Source organism: Hippichthys cyanospilos, chromosome 1, assembly GCF_059441005.1.
Source record: "Hippichthys cyanospilos isolate Australia breed blue-spotted pipefish chromosome 1, RoL_Hcya_1.0, whole genome shotgun sequence".
Lineage (NCBI taxonomy): Eukaryota > Metazoa > Chordata > Actinopteri > Syngnathiformes > Syngnathidae > Hippichthys > Hippichthys cyanospilos.
Genome location: NC_142369.1, coordinates 16,760,738 through 16,784,337, shown reverse-complemented (window position 1 = coordinate 16,784,337; position 23,600 = coordinate 16,760,738). Strand labels below are relative to the sequence as shown.

The 23,600-nt window shown below is 38.2% G+C and overlaps 1 protein-coding gene and 1 long non-coding RNA gene across 4 annotated transcripts in view; one reads left to right on the top strand and one right to left on the bottom strand.

The window, feature by feature from the left end:
* The window catches only part of LOC148429445 (uncharacterized), a 116,567-nt gene that overhangs the window by 544 nt on the left and 92,423 nt on the right, over positions 1-23,600 (top strand). For all 3 annotated transcript variants that reach the window (XR_015867829.1, XR_015867826.1, XM_088433766.1), the window contains exon 2: positions 2,536-2,654. Coding sequence is in view for 1 of the 3 variants with exons in the window: in XM_088433766.1 (XP_088289892.1) it covers positions 2,576-2,654 (79 nt within the window). In the remaining 2 variants the exon portion in view is untranslated. The remainder of the gene's footprint in view (positions 1-2,535; positions 2,655-23,600) is intronic.
* LOC148429446 (uncharacterized) lies at positions 1,029-5,335 on the bottom strand. The gene is made up of 3 exons (XR_015867832.1): positions 5,105-5,335; positions 3,824-3,959; positions 1,029-1,132 (listed from the first exon to the last, which is right to left on the bottom strand). It is a non-coding gene; the product is annotated as an uncharacterized LOC148429446 (long non-coding RNA).

Here is a 23,600-nt window from a genome sequence, read left to right as displayed (position 1 = left end):
AAATCATTGTAAATTACAAAAACTATGTTTGAAATATAATCATGGGTCTGGTTATCTTTAAATTATATTACATGGGAAGGGGGGGGGGGATGTTTGTTATAGCTACGGACAATGGTAAACGCAGCACCTGCAGCACCTCCTGCTGTCCGTAATGAAAACGGTCGAAATCTCACACACTATCGCTGTAACTAAAAGTTAAAAATATACAAGTTAGATAATGAAATACTGTCAATCATATGTAGATCATTCCACAAACGAAGGAAAATGCATTCACATTAAAATATTAAAAGCCGTCAATTTATTATAAAAAAAAAAAACACAGTTTAAAAAATATGCAATTCCAGTTCGAGCAAGTTAAAAGTTAGAAGTCAGCTAATACATGCTCAAGTTAAGCACAGAAACCTACGGTGGCCCTGAAGTGTAAATCACACACACAAAAAACTAAGTAAACAAAAAAGGTAATTGCAAATAACAAACAAAACCACCTTACAATAGAGAAGTACACAAGAAAAAATGAATATGCAAGAATAAAAGAGGTTGCCACATGGGTCTACCTTCTAGCTATCGTGGTTGCAGTCTCGCGAGATGATTGGTCCAAGCACTGTAAACCGAACGGGCTGTATCGATTCACTCTGAGCAGGTAGGCCCTTCTCTTTTCATTCTGAAGGCTCTGGCAGATTTCAGAGAACCTTAGAGCACTAGCTCACTAAAATATAATTGGAAAAAAGTTTTTCTCCAACGTGTTAAATGGAAAAACTCTTGTATAATATGGAAGCACAAAAAAAGCAGATACAATATCTCTCACAGACCAAGGACAATCATTTTATTTAAAAACATTTATGATTAAATGTGTTTTTCTGAGTATGTTTAGGCTAGCAGAGAAGGCCTTGCTGGCCCTCATAGTCCACCACTGCATTTACCCGATTCATCATTGTTCAGTATAGGGACAATCAATGAGAAGTCTAAAATGCATTTAGTGTTGGGTAAAACACATTTTATATATATATATAAAAAACACACACACATACTTCAATCTATCTATTTGTGGTAACGATTTAAATCACAATCCACAACAAAAGCTCAGCAGTCCCAGTACAGGTAAGTGGATGTACTCATTGTGCAGTCTCTATCCCTGTAATGGGAGAAAAAAGGGGCCTATGGTCAAGTGTAGTTTTTATTGAGATTAATGAACAGCTTGACATTTTTAGTCCTCTGTCGGAATCGATAATTTTAATACTTGCAAGAGCCAATGGGGATCTCAGCTTGTGGAACACACATCTTGGCTGCAGAGTGAATGTTAAATGTCCAAGGGCTAATCAATTCCAAGAAATTAGCTATTGATCTCTTATAGTTTTGTAATGGGTTATCTATTGGTTTGCTCTTTCGTAAAATTTCAATATCAGTCGGATGAAATGGTGTTAGTTATATTGTTTTGTGTGCATGTGTGTGTGCTTGTGTGTGTGTGTGTGTGTGTGTGTGTGTGCTCACAGATCCTGTATATATTTGTATATGTCTGCAGGGACATGTTTTAATTAGAGCAGAGGGCAGATTTTAAATAAACATGTTTGGAAGAATTTCTGTGACTTGCATCAGACACTCCAACTGCTTTAAACCCTACCACTAATGATGGATATTATTACAACTGTGTCTGGATTGAAATTTAAAAGACTACATAGCATTTCTTTTTATCATCAATCAACGATCAGATTGCAGTGGACACTCAAAAATCAAACTTAATCATTCCGTGACCCCAGTGTCTACAAATAATGTTCAAAATAACATTTTCATATTATGACTTTCTGAAGTGCAAAAATAATTTTGTGTTTGTATTAGGCTTGGGTGATATGGCTTCAAAATAAAATCTCCAGTTTCCATTTTGTGTGTGTGTATATATATATATATATATATATATATATATATATATATATATATATATATATATATATATATATATATATATATATATACATACTGTATATATATATATATATATATATACATACTGTATATATATATATATATATATATATATATATATATACTGTATTAGTTTTAAATGAAGAGTTAGTGCTCCAATTTATCCAAAATTTTTTGCATTATTTTCTCATGTGAAATTAAAAGGAATAAGTAAAAAAAAAAAAGGGAACTTTGGCAAATTATTTTCAGCCTAGGATCACAAAACTTTGCTTAAGAGTTTTCAATCACCGCTTTTGGAAAGTGTAAGCGGGCACTGATGTTCATTGCTGCTAAATTAATGATTCATACATTATAAATGATCCTGCACATAAGGTTTTCTTCTTGTTATATCAGCAACATGAAAAAGAGGAGCTTCCGCTATTGTTGCAATAGTTTAGTAAGAAAAAATACGGCTTTACTTTAAATATCAATACAACAATCATCCGTTATTTCTTAAACATACTGTATACTGTGGAAATTCTTGATATGTCACAGTAATTGTTATTTATGCATTGTTATTTTATTGATACATTAAACTTATAGGCTTGAATAGCATGTTAAAATGGATCTTTTGAACAGGTACAGGGGAGACGTGAGGGCGTAAGTTTGTCATATCCACATGAGCGAAATCGCCGAGGTCGGACTAGACAGAGTGAACCTGATGCCATTTGGATCCATTCACTCCATTGTGGTTACAGGTAAACAGGAGCAAAAATATGTATTGTTTAGTATAATCCGTTTTTGTGTTTTTTTTCCATATTTGAAGTTGATTTATCGGTTAGTAAGTGTATTTTCTTTTTCTTCTGGTTATGTCACCTTTTTACAGCGCAACCAGATATAGGTTTAACTTACTCTTTGGTTGTGTAAGCTATCTATGTCAAAATCCACCATACTTGATGACCACTTTGCAAATCTTCTCTTTTTTCGTCGGTTGTGAGCTTTTATTTGTGGAATTCACAAAGAAGACATCATCTATCCTGCTGCCCTGGCCTACTTATTTGCCAATTTGATAGAAACCCCAAAGATGGGATGCTAGGAGACTGTTTTAGTACACTTGCAAGTAGAAGATATAAATCAGTTGTCAAGACGAGTCTTGGTAGAGCACCTAATACCGTTACTATCATTACAGATTATGTCACCTTTTTACAGCGCAACCAGATATAGGTTTAACTTACTCTTTGGTTGTGTAAGCTATCTATGTCAAAATCCACCATACTTGATGACCACTTTGCAAATCTTCTCTTTTTTCGTCGGTTGTGAGCTTTTATTTGTGGAATTCACAAAGAAGACATCATCTATCCTGCTGCCCTGGCCTACTTATTTGCCAATTTGATAGAAACCCCAAAGATGGGATGCTAGGAGACTGTTTTAGTACACTTGCAAGTAGAAGATATAAATCAGTTGTCAAGACGAGTCTTGGTAGAGCACCTAATACCGTTACTATCATTACAGAAGAAAGGTGACACGTTTGATTGATTAAAATGGTGCTCTCTGGTTTAGGTTAAATCATATTAAGTGATGTGACATTGCAGTTTCGCATATCATATTTCTGTCAAGACAATGACGCTAGACAGCTTAGTAGAGACACGATATCTGACAACGGCACAATTCTAGGGGGGGGCCGGTGGAGATTTATGAGAAGGTTTTAGTGGTCTGTGTGAGATGAGAGAGTGTAAAAAGTGGTCCTCTTTTCTACATCGTGACTTCCTGAGTGATTGTAAATTTTACACCAGTTTTGTTGGGAAATGCAGACATTTACACAATGCGACAAATTGCTTGCTGTAAAAGTGTTTACGGGTCTTGAAACGCCCCCATCATGCCCTGCACATACCGAAATATTTACCCACTGATGATTGATGTGACATACCTGAGCTTTAGCCCAAGACATGTCGTAATGGTGTCATGTTGAAAGCACATGTCTGTTGTTAATGTTTTAATGGAAGAGGTCTTGAGTGGGTCGTAATGGCTTTATACTGGACACGCTGCCTCCAATCACAGACCACCTAACCGAGAAAAAAACACTTCTTGGAAAAGTAGCTCAAGCATCAAATTCATGCGGTAAATAATAAATAATATTATCTATCCTTCTATCCATTATCCAAGTCGCATATCCTCACAAAGGTCGCAGGCTTACTAGCAGTTGGTGGGGTACACCCCAAACCGTTTGCCAGCCAACAGCAGACAGAGACCATCCACACTCACACTCACACTAAAGGGCAATTTGTAATGTCCAATATACCTACAATGCATCCTTTTGGGATTGTGGGAGTCAACCGGAGTACCCTGTGAAAACCTACACAGGCACAGGAAGAACATGCAAACTTCACACAGGAAGTCCAGCCAGGGACCTAAGAACTGTGAGGCAGACGTGCCGCCCTAAATTACATTATACTGTACAAACTACATTTTATTCACTGCGATGCATTTAAAGACCTTCTGTATGGACTATTATGATTTGTGAGTAATTGCTTTGTAGTGAAACTTGTACTGAAACTACAAAATTGTTTCTAAAGTTTTATTGTAAGATAAAAAAAACGCCATTCACTGACTGTACTGTCAGTTAGTAGTGTCACAGTGCTCACTTATTGCATTGTAAAGTTTTGACAAAAAAATGGAAGTAAATTATTTTCGGCAATGTTATCTAAATGATCGTTTTCATGAAACTGTTACTGATGACAAATGTATTTTCCTTTTTAAAATGTATTTTAGGATTAATTTTTGCATGGCTCCAACTTTATAAAAAACATATTTTAGATGTCAGCCACTGGGTGGCACTGTGAGACTGCCAATAAGAGTATGAAAAGAAAGGAAGTAGAGTGCTTTTAGGAGGGGAGGCCTGTGCTCGGACCATATGCAGACAGAGCTATCATTTAAAAAAGTGCCGAGCCTGCCATTGCTGTTATCTTTTAATAGATTTGTAGTGGTGGAAAACAGGTGCCTGTTGTTAATGTGTTCAATTGGCCAAGTTAACCATCTGAATTCAAGGCATCCATCACCGTCGAGGGCGTTGACACCTTGTCTTTCTGCTTCATGTGGTGGGCCGGTAGGGCTGGACTGTTTAACGAATGAGGGTTCGTTCTCTCCTCTAGATGCCCACAGTCAAACACACACAGCCCACAATGCACAAAAGCATCTTAAAAAGACTTACTGACTTGCTGACCGCAACTGGAATTCATATGATCATAAAAAGATGGAGCATAGCTAAAACTGATATCCTTGGTATGCAGTGGAAGATGCGTGATCCAGTGCCATTGAACTTAATCTCAGTAAACTTTGCTCCCCTTGCGCTTTGAATCGTTGACCTCCCGACTGCACCCGAGTACCGCATGTTGCCTGCAGGTTTTCCCCGCACCCTGAAAAACAGCCCTGTGCAGCTGTGTTTAGAGCCAGGAACACAGTTGCGAGATATAGTTGGGGAGGCGGCTAATGCCTTGTTAAAGCTCTCAGTTGCTGGGTCTCTGCTAGGTCAGAGTCACTTGTGCTTTAGTTCAAGGCCCTTGATCTCTTGGATGAAGGCTGAGTCGTTGATTATGACCTCCTCATTTTTCTGCTGAGCGCCTGTCTCGCTCTGCATTCTTTATTGTTGCAAAGTAGGTTAGGTATAATTGTGGTTGGGTCAACACAGATTTATTTATTTACTTTTTGTGGAAAATCATACCGTTTGAATTTCGGCCACTAAAAAGTTTTCGATCGAAAATGGTAAAAAAAATGCATTTTCGTTTTTCGGCCCAGAGACAATTAAAACCGAAACAATACATCTCAAACCGAATGTTGTGATAATGCAAATTCACGTGGGAAAACCGTACTGAGTAAAACAATGAAGTGTTGTAAAGGCCAAATATATATACTGTATATATACCGTATATATATATATATATATATATATATATATATATATATATATATATATATATATATATATATATATATATATATATATATATATATATATATATATATTTTTTTTTTTTTTTTCCGCACATGTACTATAATCAATGTCTATCCACTTTTAAGATGGCTATTAAGACAGATCAGTGCAGACATTTTTGCTGAATTACACGGTCTTGAAATGCAATAGCTTTTCTAACCGAACAAAAGATGACTCTTTAGAAAGTAACAGGAACTTGTGAGTGACCTGTCATCTGAATGATGAAGATTGGCATCCATTTACACATTTACATCTCTGAAAGATAAAAGCAGATGAAATCAAAAATATGATTTGAGGAGGGAGAATTGATTCAAGGACAGATGGTCAAAATGGCATAAAAAGATAGATCCCTGATAGCAAATACAATGCAGTACATGACTTATCAAATCATATCCAGCATGTGCCTTGAGGGTCGCATTCAGACTCACTCAAGTGGCTCCTTCTGCAAATGTAAAAGCCACTTTTACTGTCAGGAAGTTGGTTTTGTTATATTACGGAGGCCCTTTTTTGACATTTATCTTTCTTTCCGTCTGCATTTTGAGTTTTTCTGCTCGGCCAAAGCATATTTACCGATATATATTTTTTTGTTTGTCAAAATGTGCTGCAGTTGAAGAAAAGCACTGGCCGTTGCTTTTGCATGACAACTCAAGTATTTATGTCTGCTTGGTACCACTACAGAGAGGAGCTTTGGTAATAATTTTCAGTTTAACTGTGTTATTTTTTCCTTTGATTTCCTGGTCGGGAAAGGTGAAGGAGCAGCAACAGGAGGAAAATAGCTCTCGCCCTCCCTCTCTCTTCCTATTTGACTCTCTCCTTGATCTTGGCGCTAACGGGTTGAGAGTTCAGTTTTGCACTCCATTGCATTTTCAGGTTAATAGTTGGGCAGATGTGTTTGTTGCCACAATAAGGGTTTAACACCCTCAGTAGAGTACTTGAAAAATGCAATTTGCCATCCACCTGACCACGTTCCCCCCTCCCTTTTACTCTCTCCACAACACTCACCCTCCCACCGATGAGACAAAAGTTATGCAGAACAAAAGATAGGGGGGGTGGGGGTCTTGCCTATTAGCAACTAATGAGACAAACTTGTGAGGATTTGCAAACCCTAAATGTGTTAGCTTTCACAGCATCCCCCAATCCCAAGACTGCTTCATCGTGCGCCACCCTGATCTGCCCTTGCTCCCAACCTCTTGTACGGAGACCAAAGCACCACGAGGCCCTCCTTGTGATTATTCACACATGCTCCTGGCATTTTAAATCAGCAAATAGGTGTGTGTGTGTGTTTGCGGGTGTGTGCGTGTGCGTGCGGGTGTGTGCGTGTGCGTGCGTGCGTGTGTGTGCGTGCGCGTGCACGTGAGAAGAAAAAGAAATGTATTGTGCCTTGAAAATGTGAAAAATGCTCAGCTGATGCAAGGTTATTCTTATTAAACCAATTTACCCCACTCGCAATGATCTAGTCGCCATCCGTTCCCAATTTTCCTGAATATGACAAAGCCAGGAATTGGGTGGGCAGGTTGCGGTTGGGAAGCTGGTGAGGGAAGCACATTTGATAAGTGAAAAATAATAAGCCGAGAGAAAAAACAGTCATCCCGGTTGCCTTTGCCGCGCTGTGTTGGAAGCATATATAAAATGTGTTTTTGTAATTGAGATCTTTGGACAGCCTTGAATGATTCGCCATTACTCCCTTTCTTTTTCTGGCCTAATTCTCTCCCGAGCGTGTATTGGGAGCGAGTTCTAGGTTGATGTCAGCAGGGAAAATCAAAAGCGAGTTGGCCTGGAAGTGTTGCAGTAAACACCCCGAGCAAATGCAAACACAGGCCAGTTCAGGGAATACTGTACTGTGCAGAATAATGCTTGGACTAAAAAGATGAAATGTGGCGCAAATTTCACTCTCCAAAGGGATCTATAATTGATTCTGTATTGTTGTCTACCTAACGGACGGCTTTACTTTGCTCAACGTCAATCCAATGAATAACTGTTGTTATTAGGAGCTAAAAGGTGGAAAGAGAGAGGATTGAGAGAGAGAGCTTCGGGAAGCATGAAATATCCACTTGATATGTTATTTGTTAGGGGACGTACATTTGCGCGTGTTAACTAAGTATGTCACTGGACTTGGCCGGCTCATAATAGGGTTCCGAAGCAAACGTTTTCTCTCAGGGATTTCTATTATTAATTCTGTCTGAACACATCCATAAATGAATAATGAAATAAATAATGAAATCGTTATTACTTTTTGGCAGCTAGGCCGTTTCTCGTTTGCTACTTTTTTCCTATTTGCCCGTTTCCTCACTAATTAACTTTCTAAGGAATTGTCCTCCTTTCCACCAACTGATTTTCCTCAGCGTGAACGATGGGCCGCTGAAAGTGTGCTTAGAGTACGGGGTCTTGTGCGCACACAGCTACCGAGCAATATACACATTAAGTGCTGATTGCACTCAAAATCAAACAGTCTATTTTTTAGTTCTGAGTTAGTTCATTCATTTTTGGAGTGGTTCTTCTTAAACATCTACATCATTCAATCTTTAGTAACTATATAATTTTGCAGCAAGTTTACGCGGCCAAATTTGATCACAACAAACATAGACCTGTTATCAATCACTCTTCCCATTAAATACAATTTAGTGAGGGTAATGAATGTTTTTTCTTCTTTTTTTTTCAACACCCTCTAATGAAACACTTGTTTTTATGATCTGTTAAATAGATGGGAGTCTATGTGTTTGTGTATATATTGTACATATATGTGAAACAACACATAGCACATAATTGTCCAAGAATATTTCAGTTTTGGAGAAAAAAAACTACAATCTTAGTAAATGCTGGTGTTTGTTAAATTGTATTTGTCTTTTTGCTTACATGCTCATGCGTGAGTGTTTTGTTAGAATATAGAAAAAAAAATCTATTAGTGGTCTAATTTTTTTTATCTTGTTTTCCAAAGTCAGTGAAATATCACTTAGGTAGTTGCACATAGTGGCTGATGATATTTTAAATATTAATAGAAATACATGTTTACACTGTGAAAAGAAAAGTGTATATTAGCATGGATTACACATTTCTGTCCCTTATTAAGTTTTGCATGTTTTTTTTTCTTCCAAAAACGTGTGTGTGTGTGCGTGTATATATATATATATATATATATATATATATGTATATATATATATATATATATATATATATATATATATATATATATATATATATATATATAGTTTGGACAATTTAGTCATTGAAAAATGTGATTAATCGTGATTAATTATGAAACATTTTGCTATCTATGAGTTCAAAATCATCAATGTTCGACAGCACTGGTATCCTTATGCTGAAACGCTAGGGGCAAGTGAAATGTGATGTCATGTGTTACAAACAAATTTTGCTGACTTTCATGCATACTGTTCATGAAAATTTTGCACCAGACTCTAACTTTGCCAAGCTTGAAGGTTTAACCTTTAATTAATTGCACCACAACAGGTGAATGCAAAAGTAGGGTTGTCAGACATCTAACTATGCTTTACTTTCCAGGCCATTTTTTTAACGTGATGGGCTTTGTATCTTTCATTTAGGCTAATTATGAGAATGAAGGAGCCTCTAGCCATATTGTTCCGCCCACTCCACCAAGGCTTCTCTCTCGTCTTTAAGATGCATGCCCTTTGCCCAGCATCCTGCTGTTAAAGCCTTGTGTTTTTGGACAGAGGCTTGGCACTAAGTGGTCTGCATTCATTGAGGCTCTTAAAGAGTCCACTAAACTTAGTATGTCCCCCTCCCTTCCTTTTGCACCCCCATATTGATGACCGGTCTGTCTCGCTTTCCTCATTAGAGTCATCGCAAATTCTTTCAAACCGCGCCCGTACTCAGTGCTGCGTTTTTACTGTTAATTAGTTTGCTTTGTAAGGTTAGACGTGCGGACGGTGCAACTTCGCGAGCGCTCGGCCGCCATCTGCGTGCAAAAGGCGCTAACTATGTGCAGATGGTGTGTGCTTACAGACAGGTTGCCTCTTGTTGGGAAAACGGCGCAAGAGACGGTTTTGCTTACTTTAACAAGATTTATGGCCATTCTCGCAGGTAACTGCTCGAGCGCTAATGATGATGGCGTGTCATGTCACAAAAATGATAATTTGAGGCAATAGGAAAGAGGAAGGGAAAGAAATTATCTCTTTGAATTTCTGCATTTTTAGAATTAACTTTACATTGGAGGAAAATATTTTGCAACACGATGAAGAAAATGGTCTGCCACTACTTAAAAGGAAGTAAGCTAATATACCATTAGCGTCTTGGTGGACCAGGTGAGTATGGAAAAAGGTGCGCATTCCCCAATCACTACATGACACTGTAATATTTACTCAGAAATGTCAATAAAAAGAAATGACAAAATATGCATAGCATGCTTATGATTTTAAAAGATACAGTATATAGTTTGCTTGAAAGGTGCCTTGAGCTAGTGGGGATACTGCCCTTGTCAGTCGCAGTTCACTGGCTTAATGCTTTCTTCTGGACGTTGTGAGTGACCCTCTCATAATTAAGAAAGGGTTAGCGAAATTATTTTTGGCCTCTTGCAACATGACTGGCGGCGAGTCCAGAGTATCCAAAATGAGAATTGTCTATGAATTTTAAGGATGCAATTAGCATTTTAGATAAAGAGGTAATTGAAGACACACGGTCTCTATTAGAAAAAAAAAGGATGAATACAAATCTCACTAATTTAATCAACAGTCCTGATTAATTATCACCATTTATTTCTATTTCTATGTTTCTATTTCTATTTCAGACCCAAGTAAAAATCATTTTTTGTAGTTTATCAAAGTCAGTAAATTCTGGGTCTACATTGGTAGGCATTTTTAAAAGAAAAAAAGCCTATTTATGTATTTGGAGTGATTAATGTGGAAGTCACAGTTTTGTCAAACACCTTTTCAGTAAAGGTTTATTAATGGTTATAATTTGCTGTGCTGACACCTTTTTTCATGATGAGATGGAGTGTTGAGTTGAGGTAGAGGTTTTGCAATCAGCTTCAGAGTTTACGGATTCAGCCATTTTGTTTGATCGGCAACAATGTTAATAATTGTGCTTTGGCATTAAACGTAACCCAGTGAGACATAGTGAATCCACAAACAGGCAGAATTTTGACATCACTGAACACAAAAGACCACTGTCTGTTTGTGTATAAAATTTTCTTTTTAGCATTGCCTATTAAAGCCAGACTTTGTTTCTTTTCCCTCGCTAAAATCTCAAGCTCCCGAGGATCGTCTACAAACAATTCAAGCGGCAGCTCAAAATATCAGGGAGAAAAAAAAAAAGCCTTTGTTCATTTCTTTCCCTGGCTTTCTCTCTCTCCCACTCTCCCCAAGGTTCTATTAGGAAATAGATCCCAGGTGTTCGATAAGCCTGTAGTGGACATGACAGCAGTGCAATCAAGTGTATAAATTTAATTGCAGGCCCATTTTGTGCCATTTATTAGCCGTTTAGGGGCACATTGCTCCACTTGAACCCTGTTATTGCCAGACAGAACAGATGTTTGGCTCCTTTTTAACTGTTGGTTTTAAAAGCCAAATGCTGCTACTCAAAATAAATGTAAAACTATCTTTGAAATGTCAACGTTTCTCCAACTTAACATATACTTAGATACTTGAGTTGATTGAAGTATTATTCATTTGTTAAACCAGACAAAATATACACAAAAAAAGAAATAAAGTAACAGTCCTTTATCATTGGAAGAAAAGGACACGTCGTATAAAATGAAGCCTTTTCGTGCTGTATATCTGGCTTTTGTTTTTCTGCTTATCATTTCTTCTGCTAACACTGCCACACACCAAGAAGCTCGTAATGTGTCAACTTGGTGGAAGCCTTACCCTTCTGTGACGCACCATTAATAATAATAATAATAAAAAAAAAGCCTTGAGAAAGCCATGCTAATTGTTACCATAGACTCAACCGTGGCACGCCTATAAATCACCTGACTAATTGTAACAAATTACGGGCTGACATTAAGCTATGATTCCGAACCGGCAAATATTCATCAACATTGCAAGTAGCCCCTGTAAAAGCGCCGGTCATTTCCCTGGGCAAGCATATATCTATCCTCTAACTTCCCGATTATTTATGGATCTTTCTTGTCCTTGCCATTTAAGTGCTGTGCGGTAATTGAATGAGATGCCGTATTGTTTATTTATTGTACGGCTGGATGGAGCCCAAGTGGTGCCAGTTGTATGACCAATCGCAGACCTTGTTTTGCATGTTACTTCTTCAGCCTGGTGAGCTCACAGCCCAATATTGATTAACATTTTGCCTGTTGCATCACAATCACCTTGAAGCATTCTTGTGATTGCGGACCTGCTTGGTTTTTTGAACATTTGAAAAAATGAGCTTCATGAAGTGATCTCATGTAAGGTGATATGAGGAATTATTTTTGCTGTTTTGCCCAGGAATCCTGTACTGTTTTTCCAGCAAAATAACTTCAGCAATTGATTTGTTGCCGAGCACTTGACCTCCCGTCTATTAATTTCATGAAGAAAAAAACTACGGGTAGTTGCATCAGTTTCACTGCCGCTCTAGTGGCCACCGCATATATACCGTGCATAATCTGTTGAACATTACTTTTGTTTCTGTTTTCTTGTCAACTTGTCTTCTGTACAACAGTACTCAAGTCCAAACAGTGGTCCGCAGAGACTAAACTGCTGGCGCCAAAGGTCAGCATTTGACTTGCTACGTGAGCGTGCTCTGGGATTTTTAATGTGCATAGACCAAGGCCAACATGCTCATACTGTACAATATGTCAATTTAGCAAGGTTCAGGTCTAAAGAATGAACATAATCAATGAAAGTATCATTAGGGATTTTGTCAATTTGGAGTTGAGTCAAAACACCCATGATGATTGCGTGTAAATTTCCATGGAACAATGAACCTATTTTAGCATATTGAAAGTGCTGGTTTTAATTGCTGTGTGGCCGGTTGGCTTGATAGACCCTTGTAATTATTATCAGACAGGGTGAAGGTGTCAGACTTAGGAAGAAATCCCTCCTTTTGACGCTGCTAAACATTGACGGCCTTATTATGGCGTTCTCTGATTCAGCGGGATGTGTTCAAGGATCTTCTCAGCGGTTAAAAAGGTCAGCTGCTCTTAGTTGAGCACTGCCAGAATACTAATACTGTCCTTATTCAAATGATCTGCTTTAGCGCTTATTAAATTGATAGCCTCAGTGCTCTAATTTAATAGTCTTGTTGTGCAGAAGTGGGACACAGCTGGAGCCACCGGTGGGTTAGTTAGGTGCTTCTGAGGTAAAGATCAAGCATAAGCCCTCTTTGCTTTCGGGATGCATTTTGGCCTCCAAATTAACAGCCGGTTCTCAATCTGCAATTGAGACATTTTTGGTTGTATCAAGGTTTTAGCGCTCCCACTTGAGTGCTCAGTGCTCACACAGCAAATTGATTCCATTTCATTCATCGCAGGAAATTGACGGACGGTGTGGACTGAGACGTTCTATTGTCGCTGTAAGACTGCAGCCATGTAAGTTGTTAGTTGTGTGAACAGACTGAATTTAATATCATTGGTTTGAGGAAAAGTAACATTTGATCCACATGTAGTTCTTACTAAATTAATTATTAACAATGAAATGGGTTCACAAATCAATTGATAGCAACATTCTCAAAACACCTCTATTCTCTTTATTGTTCAGTCAATACGTACGTAGCTAAACAACCAATTGAAATCATTGGGTTTTAATGAGACTCTCCAAATACTCACTACTGTCCCTTAACACAATAAAGAAAAGGGAGTGTTGCCATTATTAAGTGCTGACACTCTTGTACAATTAATGCCCTGTTTGGAGCAAATGACAATCGAGCACAAATTTAATGCTAATTCATTTTACAACAACAGTACTAATATTATTATTATTTCTGCTCGTAGCTGCGTTCAGACACAGCTGTAGGTAAACGTTTAAAAACTTTGCTGTACAAGTACAACATACACGCATGTACATGATGTCATGTATTCTGTTGTCCATATTACCGTTAGACTCAAGAGGTAAACTCTTTCTGTATAACGTGGGATGGTGATAACATTTATTTATAACGTGATTAGTCTGCTTAATTCATATTCAACAAACACAATATTAATTAAAATATGATGTTTAGACTAGAACCTAATATTGTAAAGGAAACCTTTGACATGACAGGGTTGCCATGTTGTTCTTTAACCTAATGGGTACTGTAATAGTGCCCTATTAGAAATTACCTCCGCGCACACGCAAATTACAGGATGTTCCCAAATACTCTGAGGTGAAGCCATTCAGTGTGGTATGTGCCTGATTGATGATGATCTTGATGCTGTTTAGCGCAGTGATTTGTTTATTGGCACTTACTCTGACGTATGTGTAAGTGAGTCTTTAAAGCGCTGCCAATGACACTCGCACACTTCACAGAATGAGGCAGATAAAAATGGATAAAATGGCAATAGAGAAATAGAAGGGAAGAAAAAGCGAGTGAGATGGAGTAGGAGACGTGTACTCCTGGGGCAGATTACATAATGCATCATTCGCAAAGCATTGTTGCCAATTCCTCTTTTATACTCCTTAAATTGCTGTTGCCATCCCAGAGCCCCCTCCACACTTTGACAAATGCATCACAACACACACAAACATATTGTATTTTCTCTCTGTACAGTTTGTGTATACTTAGTAGAGTCTATCACAAGCCCCCTGGGACACTCCTGCATGAGGAAAGGAGCTTGTGCCGAGGAGAGCTGTACAGTATTGATGGAGCTGTGTTTCTGTTAGACAGTGAAAACAAAGTCTCCCTGATGCACAGCGGAGTGTAGGGGGATCAATAGACGCGCAGGGCTTCATTTCCTCGGGCTTTTACTGAAGAAACGCTCACTGATGTGTCGGGCCTGCCGCGGTTGTTTCTCTGACACAGAGCAGCCAGCAAAATATGATACTCGACTATGCGGAAAAATGTAAACTGACACGTATAGTGGACAAGCATACGCACGGTAGGGATGGACAAGATACTGTCGACTGACTATGGCTGCTTGTATCATAAGTTTTGCGATTGCCACACTGAAAACAATGAAAATGAAACATTTTACCACTTGGTTGTTCTCATATTTCTCATCATGAAGCTAGACACCCTTTTTTGTTTCTCTATCATGTGTGCTGTCTTTATTCTTTTATTGTATCATCATTTTCCTCTTGTGTTATCATCCATCACTCAGTGTGCCTGCTTGATTAGTCTCTCGCCTGCAAATTTTGCTCCCTATTACCGATACATTTAAAGGGCCTATGCCATGGTATTTACAGCACAATTAAACATGTGCAAGTAAATGAAGGAATCTTACGTTTGGTGCACTGGAAATTCAATTTCTTATGAAAAATATTTTTTTTTGGGGTGGCTGGATTTCCATCTAGGAAGTGCTTGAACGACTTGTTCACTGAAACCCCACAGAAGCAAAACCCGTTCCCCCAATTGAATCAGTCCCCTTGGGAAACAAATATTCATAACAACAGTTCCGCCTGCGGGAGAATTATTTATTGCAAACGTTGATTGTCCAGCCGTGTTCTCCCAAACACACATTTCCTCCTATTGGACATTTTCTACACTAAAACGTTGTAACTAATAAACGAAATGTTGCCATTTACTTGGTCAGCTCCAACCTCGGAATGAAACCGATAGTAAAATACGTGAACCTTTTGTTGAATAAGATGGCCGTTTATTTACTCGAGGCGGTACAATCGCCTTCTATCGTCATGATGCCTCTCACAACCTATGATTGTATGCAAGGAATTTATCGAAATGCATCAATGAAGGAAAACAACACCTCAAGGGGTGTTGAGGGTGATAAATTAACATTGTAACATGATGAAAAGCTTCAAAAAGTTTAACTCCATGATATGGGCCCTGTATAGACAAACGAGCGTTCACAAGCTCATTGTAGCTCATGGAGAATTGAGGGTTTCCAGCCGACTAACGGAGAAGAAAAATAACACGAGGGAAATCGAACCTTCAACATAAGAACTATTATGCGGATGCCCGAACGACTTGCTGCCTTTCTTGCAATCTGCCATTTGAAATGAAAATGAAACACTGATTCCTCCTGTTACTTTTCCCGGTCAGCGATCAAAGCAATTTCTGTGAATGCATACACTGAGTATGATGATACCCTATTTAGGGTTGAAAGGGCAAGGTCAGCAGGGTATATCACAATGAGCCGTGTTAGAATAACAAGAAGCAGGCACGGAGAGGCTGACACACAGGATATAACAATGAGTGAGCTTGAGTGAACGAGGAAGGCTTTGGCCCCAACACAGAACGTTACTCCACACGCAACTGTATGTACACACGAAAGAACGGCTTTGGCTGGCGCACGGATGTCACGGGGCCAGAGCCTGGGGCAGCCAGGGAGAGTTGAGGGCCCAGCTGTCACCTCAGTCAGCTCCTTCTCTGGGGGCAATTGTCAATCAGCAGCCTCTCATATCGCGGCGTATTTGAAGCTAATTGCTATTGTCAACCCGAGAGACCCTCATGCAATTGCTCTTTTGGAGGGAATACTGCCTCCAAACATGAGGAACCACATCAAAGGTAGTTCTGAATTGAGAATTAATAAGGTATTAAAAAAAATTAAAGCCAGGATCAGACAATAACATCTCAACTAGCAAAGGATTGACTGAGAGGGCGTTGTGGCAGAGTGGAATAGTTAAACATTACACCCATGCTTGCACTGTTCCTGCCTTTTTTCTTACACACCCTCACAAATGCGCGCAAGCAGCAATAGACCTAATGAAAACAAGATGGATGCCCACAGAGAGATGGGTGGTTGTGTTATTAATTGCTGTCCTTCCCCTCCTACTGATAATGATGGGCTGCATCCTGGAGAATTTGTAGGGAATACATTTTATTTGGGAAGATTATTTATTGTCCTCCTCATAGGGGGTGGTGTGTTTAGAATAGCGAGGCATTAAATAATGGCCTGCGTGAGATAAGCCCTCATGTTAATTCCTCTTCTGCCTCGTTCTTTTCGGGCACCTTTTTAAATAAGCCTTCAGCACTGCGAGGCCTCAATTGGAATATTTACAGCTTGTGTTTTCAATTATTCATTTAAAATCACATGTAAAAATGTAATCTAACTTCTTGATAGGCAACATAAACCAGTTTGCACAGATTTGTAATCTTTCTCTAATGGCATTGATATTCTATTACGTTCAAGCGGTTAACGCCGAGCAATGCTGCCTGTTCCAAAGTGGACATACAAATCAATTATTACCATAGCAATTACCATTCTGTTTTTGTAAAGCGCCATTTGGCTGAAATTGAAAGAGCATGTCCAGTAAGATGCAGGAAAAAAAAAACACAAACCCCCAAAAATAAACGCCCACAAGGCTGAGGCTCGCCTGATGTCTCACACTAGCTATTATCATAAGGTAACACTGCTTCAGCCTCCCCCATCCCATCGCCCCCTCACAACCCATAAATCAGGATGCTGCTGTCATGGCGACTGGAGGCGTGGTAGCCGTGGTGACACGGCGGAGCCTGGTATGGGTGTGAAATCACTTGACCCCGAGTGTTAACCTTTCAGGCGTGAATGGCCGATCTCCTCAGCAGGCAGGGAGCAAAAGAGGCCTCGTATTGATTAAACTCCGTCAGGCACACTTGATATTAAACACTTGCTTAGATCCGCGTGTTCCCCTAAATCCCCACCTTGCTTGCGGATTGCGTCTCACTCGCTCAAGTGTAACAAATCTTCAAGTCTTCGCCATCACCTCCCGCATGCATGACAAACGTGCACATTCGTACGGGCGGTGCGTTACAATCGCTGTGGTTTTAGGTCACAGCTGGAGTAGGGAAGGTGAAGGTCTCCGGGGTGATCAGTGTTTTGTCATCTGGAGTGGTGTGTACTTTTTTGCCGTGAAACTTGCCCTCCCCTTTTATCCCCTCACTATCTTCCCGATCAATACTGTGCATCCACAAAGGTCCACGCCAGCATCTGATTCAGTCAACAACTTATACTTACACAGCTGAAGGCGGTAGAAGTGAAATCTCCCAGCAGGAGCGCTGCCTTCCGCCTTCTCCTTTTGCACTTTTTAGAGATCATGAAGTGGATTTAGTGTGGCGGTGGTGTCAGTTGCCACCCTCTACACTATTAACCCTTTAAAAGGCACATATCAAATACGTATGGTAATAGAGTGTTTGTCTCACCTGTTGTCCGAAACCACGCCTCTCATTGACAGTCCAGCTGAACATCACGAGTAAACAATGGGCGACAGGCAAGGGAAAAACTCACTTGGGAAGAAACCACAAGCGGACCCTAGACTCAGTGTGATGTGCGGTCGTTTGGTGAACGACTGGGTTGAGAGTACAAGATGAGCGAAAGAGAAAGGGATTCAATGATGTCCTGTACAAAAAAAAACATAGCTACAAAATGGTCACTTATTAAAAAAATCAGATTGAATATCAATGTTATAAAACAGAGTCTCCACATTATTTGTAAGTTTAAAAATGTCACATTTTTCTCCTCACGTTGTTAAACAAGAGCTTTGTCTGAAAAAAAATCATTGATTATTTTACCATATCCAATTGTTCACATTAAATGTCTGTCTATCCCACCTTTGCCTACTGCCTTGCATTCAGTCACACAGACCTCAAGTATATTGTGAACCACGTATTGTTAGCCTAATAGTTGATATGGCCAAGTTATGTTTTATCCCTTTAAGTCACAAAATGCATGTTAAAGTGAAAAATGCACCATGCAACATTTACATACTGCCTTTATTTGTAACTATTTTCGAGATACAACATTTGGAATGAATGATATAAAAGATATATATATATATATATATATATATATATATATATATATATATATATATATATATATATATATAATTGAAAAAAAATCATTGGCACCTAATTGGCTTGATTAACTCCCACAATATCTATAAAAAAAATAATTAAAAAGTGCAAATGTGCTATTTTGAAATGGAAGGCAGCACGTACGACAATAAAATACTTCCAGCTCGTCAGTGTACGCTAGCCTATTCTAAGCCTGATCTCAGATTATAAATGACCCATTAGAAAAACAATGTTTGGTCTCTTTTTGTTCTATTCCTCACCACATACATTACAACCTGAACCTCAGACACTGGTCGGACAGAGAACTTAAGCCTCTCTTCCGGGAAATGTCTCGTTCAGCCTTAATCGTTGTTCCAAAACGAGGAGACTGTCGGTAAGTGAGATGGGCGTGGGAGGGGTGTTGGTGGGGCGCTGTCACATTCACGTCACATCCCAATGGTCCAGTAAATAGAGCGTGTGAGTGCACCCCACCAACCCCTTTACCCCTCTCAAATCGCTGCCGGACCGCTCCTCAAATCCGGCCTTCTTCCCCCTTTCTTTATCTCAACTCTGTCATGTTTTTCGCACCGGATGAAATTTATTAATTACTGTGCCTTGTGATGATTTATGATCTTACTGACATAATTAATGATACACATCAATTTTCCACTTTAATTGAAGGGGGCTGCAGGGCCTATGCTGCCCCCCCTGAAAGGCCACTGCCCCGAGAAAGTGACACACACACACACACACACATACGCACGCACACACACTTCACCCAGCTTCATCCTCTTTTCCCACTCATTCGTCTTCCCTTCACTGGCCTCTTCTCCAAGCTGAAGTGCTCCAAGTTTCATACATCACACTAATCCCTGTCCACGAGCTCCAAATAAACTTGTTTCCACATGTATTTATGCATTCCTACATCCCTTTTTCTTGTTGCGTGCGTGAGTGTGTGTTCATGAGGACCCCATAATAGCGGCTACGAGTGTGTGTAGGTATACAGTGATATATGATTCATGAAGATGCGTGTGAGGCATATGTAATTCCAGCTCTACCCTCAGGACTAGAGACAACAAGGTAGTACATGAATATTTGATTTGCAGGGAGAAGGTATGGCATCTATGCACAGCATTTTAAACAGACAAATGAGCTTATTTCTTTTGGATGTATGCATTTTTTCTGTCAAGCAAATGTTTTTTTTTTTTAAATATATACTTTGTTTGTTTGTTGTCTAAATTTGGAATAACATAAAACATGTGTGCATAACATTCAAAGACACCAGTAAACGTTTAAAAATATTTTAATATTATTACTCTAATTTTTTTCAGTGATTAAAAAAAATCACAACGTGTTTTTAAAATAAAAAGGTAAAGTTAAATAAATTGGTCCAGATTTATTTTTATTTTTTTAATCCCAAAACTCAGTTAAAACTGGACAGGCAATGCTTTTAGAAACATTTTGTGTAAACGACTAACTATGTACTGTCACCATAAAAAACAGTACATAAAATGTATGGAAAAAGTCACAAATGAAACACAATTGGAAGGGAACTGGAAGGTGTTTGCAAAGTGATATTATCACCTAGTTGCATTTTATATGTACTGTGGAACTCAAAGTTGTCAGCCTGTGGCATACATACAGGTATAGGATTTTATGGTCATTTTATTCATATGGAATTAATATTACATGGAAAGTAGTGCTTAAAGTAGTCATAGCCTTTTCTCTAGACATTTTTTGTCTATGGCTATCACACTGTTGCATTTGAATCAGTAAAACATACTTGTTTAATTTAAAGGGATACTAACCCTATTTAGATGTTTTCATGAGTAAATTTAGTATTTTGTCTTTAATTAATTTGATTGCTAAATGAATTTTAATGTAAAATTTGTAATCTTGATGTCGACTGAAAATGCCATCACGTAATCTAGGTTTAAGTAACGGATAATCACGTCTCAGCTTGCTCAGGTCAGATAACCATACTCAGAAAACAGGTTAGCCATGAATGCTCGTAACTTGATTCTTGAACGCATGATGTTATTTTCCGTCAACAGCAAGTGGAAAATTGTGTTGTAAAAGGTACTAGTTGTACATGGGAGAATAATGCAGTTACCAAATTAATAAAAAACAAACATTCCCTTTTTACTGCAAAAAAATTGACTATATTTGGTGTCCTATTATTCCCTTTATTCTATTTCAGGATGCCCAAAGTGGTCATAAGATTTGAGACCATTTATACTTGTAAAAAAGAATTTTGAAGAACTGAAGGTTGAACACCAACTTGTACCATTTTGGGGGCATTCCACTGGAAGTGCCGTGCAGTGTCGACACAAAATATGAGAGTGGAGAACGTTTAGCGGGGGTCTCAGATTAGTCTCCATAGTAACGAGCAAAGCATGTGGATTTGACAAAAATTCTGTTACATGTGAAAATGATTGACAGTTCTATTCCCTCCACAGATGACCCATAGAAATTAGCCACACAGACACGGTCACTTCACTTTTTAAAACCACTTCTCTTTTTGCCATTTGCATACAAAACATGGCATGCTTGTTGGCGGGCTGCTCGGCCTTGTTGTGGGCTGCTTTCATATTTTAAGCTTGACGCCTTCTTTGTGATCAAGAGGATTGAAGGGGAGAAGGGAGAACTGTTAGACGAGAATAACTTCATTTCAACATGAGAGAGAAGAGTGCTGAGGTTTTAAGTTCACGATAAAGTCTCACTTATAGGCAAAAGGAAAAAAAAAACTTCTGTGCATGGTCTATGCGCTCATGTGGCACAGAAAAGAGGCCACAAATGGTGACAATTATCGTCATCAAACATTTGTCATATCTGCATGACCACACATTCGCTTTCCATTAATTGTGGACCAAAACCATTGGACAAAATGGTTTAAGATGTGAAAAATATGTGTGAAGGCATCTGGGTTATTTCAAAATATGACACTGCAGGGGGAACCTTTTTTGACTTTTTTTTTCACTTACCCAAAAACCTTGAGGTGAACGAACATATTTAAATGTAACTAGCATTTATATCAAATATTAACGTTGGGTGTGAATATTATCATGGGCATATACATTTGTCAAAATGTTTTATGGTGGATTTTGGTTGCAGTTAGTGGTAGGATACAAGGGTATAGAGCATTATACAGATAAAGCTTTTCCTCATATATTGGACTCATTTAAAACAACCAAAATATTAGCGAAAATACAGTACAGCCTGTAAGTAAAAATAGTTTCGCAAGAACCAACTAATTCATAGCTTTCAGTTTGACAATAACATCAGATGAGTGTCTGAATGTGCAAATTCAGTTGGACTTGAGTATATATCACTTTTAAATGTAAATGTCAATGGTTCTAAAAAGTTTTTAAAGCATAAAGTGTCGTTTAATTACACTTAATATTTAAAAATATATATTTCACTTTCATTTACACCAACTTTGATTTTTCATAACTGAAATTGAAACGTGTGCTAAACCAGAGAGTGTGTCACATAACGTCCGCTAGATGGCACTAGTGCCCCATACAATATTAGACAATACTGAACATGTCTATCCTGGGAGAGACCTTAAGAAAGGGCTCACGGGCTGAGAGCTTTTGGAAGCACAAAACACGTTGTCGAGTAAAAAGGAATTACAAAGTAGCCCTGCAAATATTTTAATTAATTTTGACAAGCCTTTTAGGAAAATCAAACTCATGCTGATGTTCTGAATAAATTGCATTTGACAGTGGTGCAAGGGAATAATTTTCTTTTCAGAAGAAGCGACTAGTATAAAAGTTAGGGTCACATTACACAAAGAAACATGAATAAAAGCAATCACCTGTGATCTATTATCTCACAAATTGTTCTCACAAAAATGTTATTCCTGTTAATATTAAATTTAGGGGGATTTAATTTGTTTAAAGAAGTTAATTCAAGCCTTTGTCCATCGCTCCCCATGAATAATTTCTTAATTAAACTTTCAAGCAAAAATGCATCAAAATAATTTCAGACTTTTCCAGGCTGGCAGGGTTGAATGTAGATTAATGATTATACAGTATGATATTGTACTTGTACATTGTAGTGATTAAAATCAATATTTTACACTCTTTTTCAATGTCATTGTCCTAAATAATTTGATTTTTTTTCTCCAAAATCACTCGTAAGATTTGATGATTTTTCTATACTCCAAAAACTGGGAAAGTGCTGTCAATGACAAGCTATAAATCGTCCCGTGTTTCACGACTAGCACATACTCATACGCATCTAATGCCTTGAATAATTGTAGATCAACGTGCCTGATCAGTATATCCCTCATTAGAAACAATGTGACCACACGCTTAAATGCAGTCATACTCCCCCAAATGCTGTCATTTACCACATACATACACAGCTCTTCAATAATTTTGATTGTCTAAAATTGCTGCATAGAAAAGAAATGGCATTATACATTTTGGTAGACATCTGCCTGATTGCTTGTGTGAAGTCCCCTCAGGGGCTCAGGTCATGGGCCATCATAAGCCACTCCTTGCATAGCCTTCACCACACTCTTTGGATGCTGATTGGTTTACAGTGTGAAGCCAGAAAAGGCGCTGAAATTGCCTCCTTCCCCCTCTTTTTTATTCCGCGACTGAATACTAGGCCGAATAATCAGACCACATTGTGAATGTACAGTAAGCAATTTGAGAAGGTTTGTATAGTATAATATAATATAATATAATATAATATAATATAATATAATATAATATAATATAATATAATATAATATAATATAATATGATATAATATGATATAATATAATATAATATAATATAATATAATATAATATAATATAATATAAAGACTGAAATGCATCTAGAAAAATATACAGTAATTGGTCAAATTAGTGATACCCAATTATTTTAGCTTTCATAAAAAGTGCAAGTGT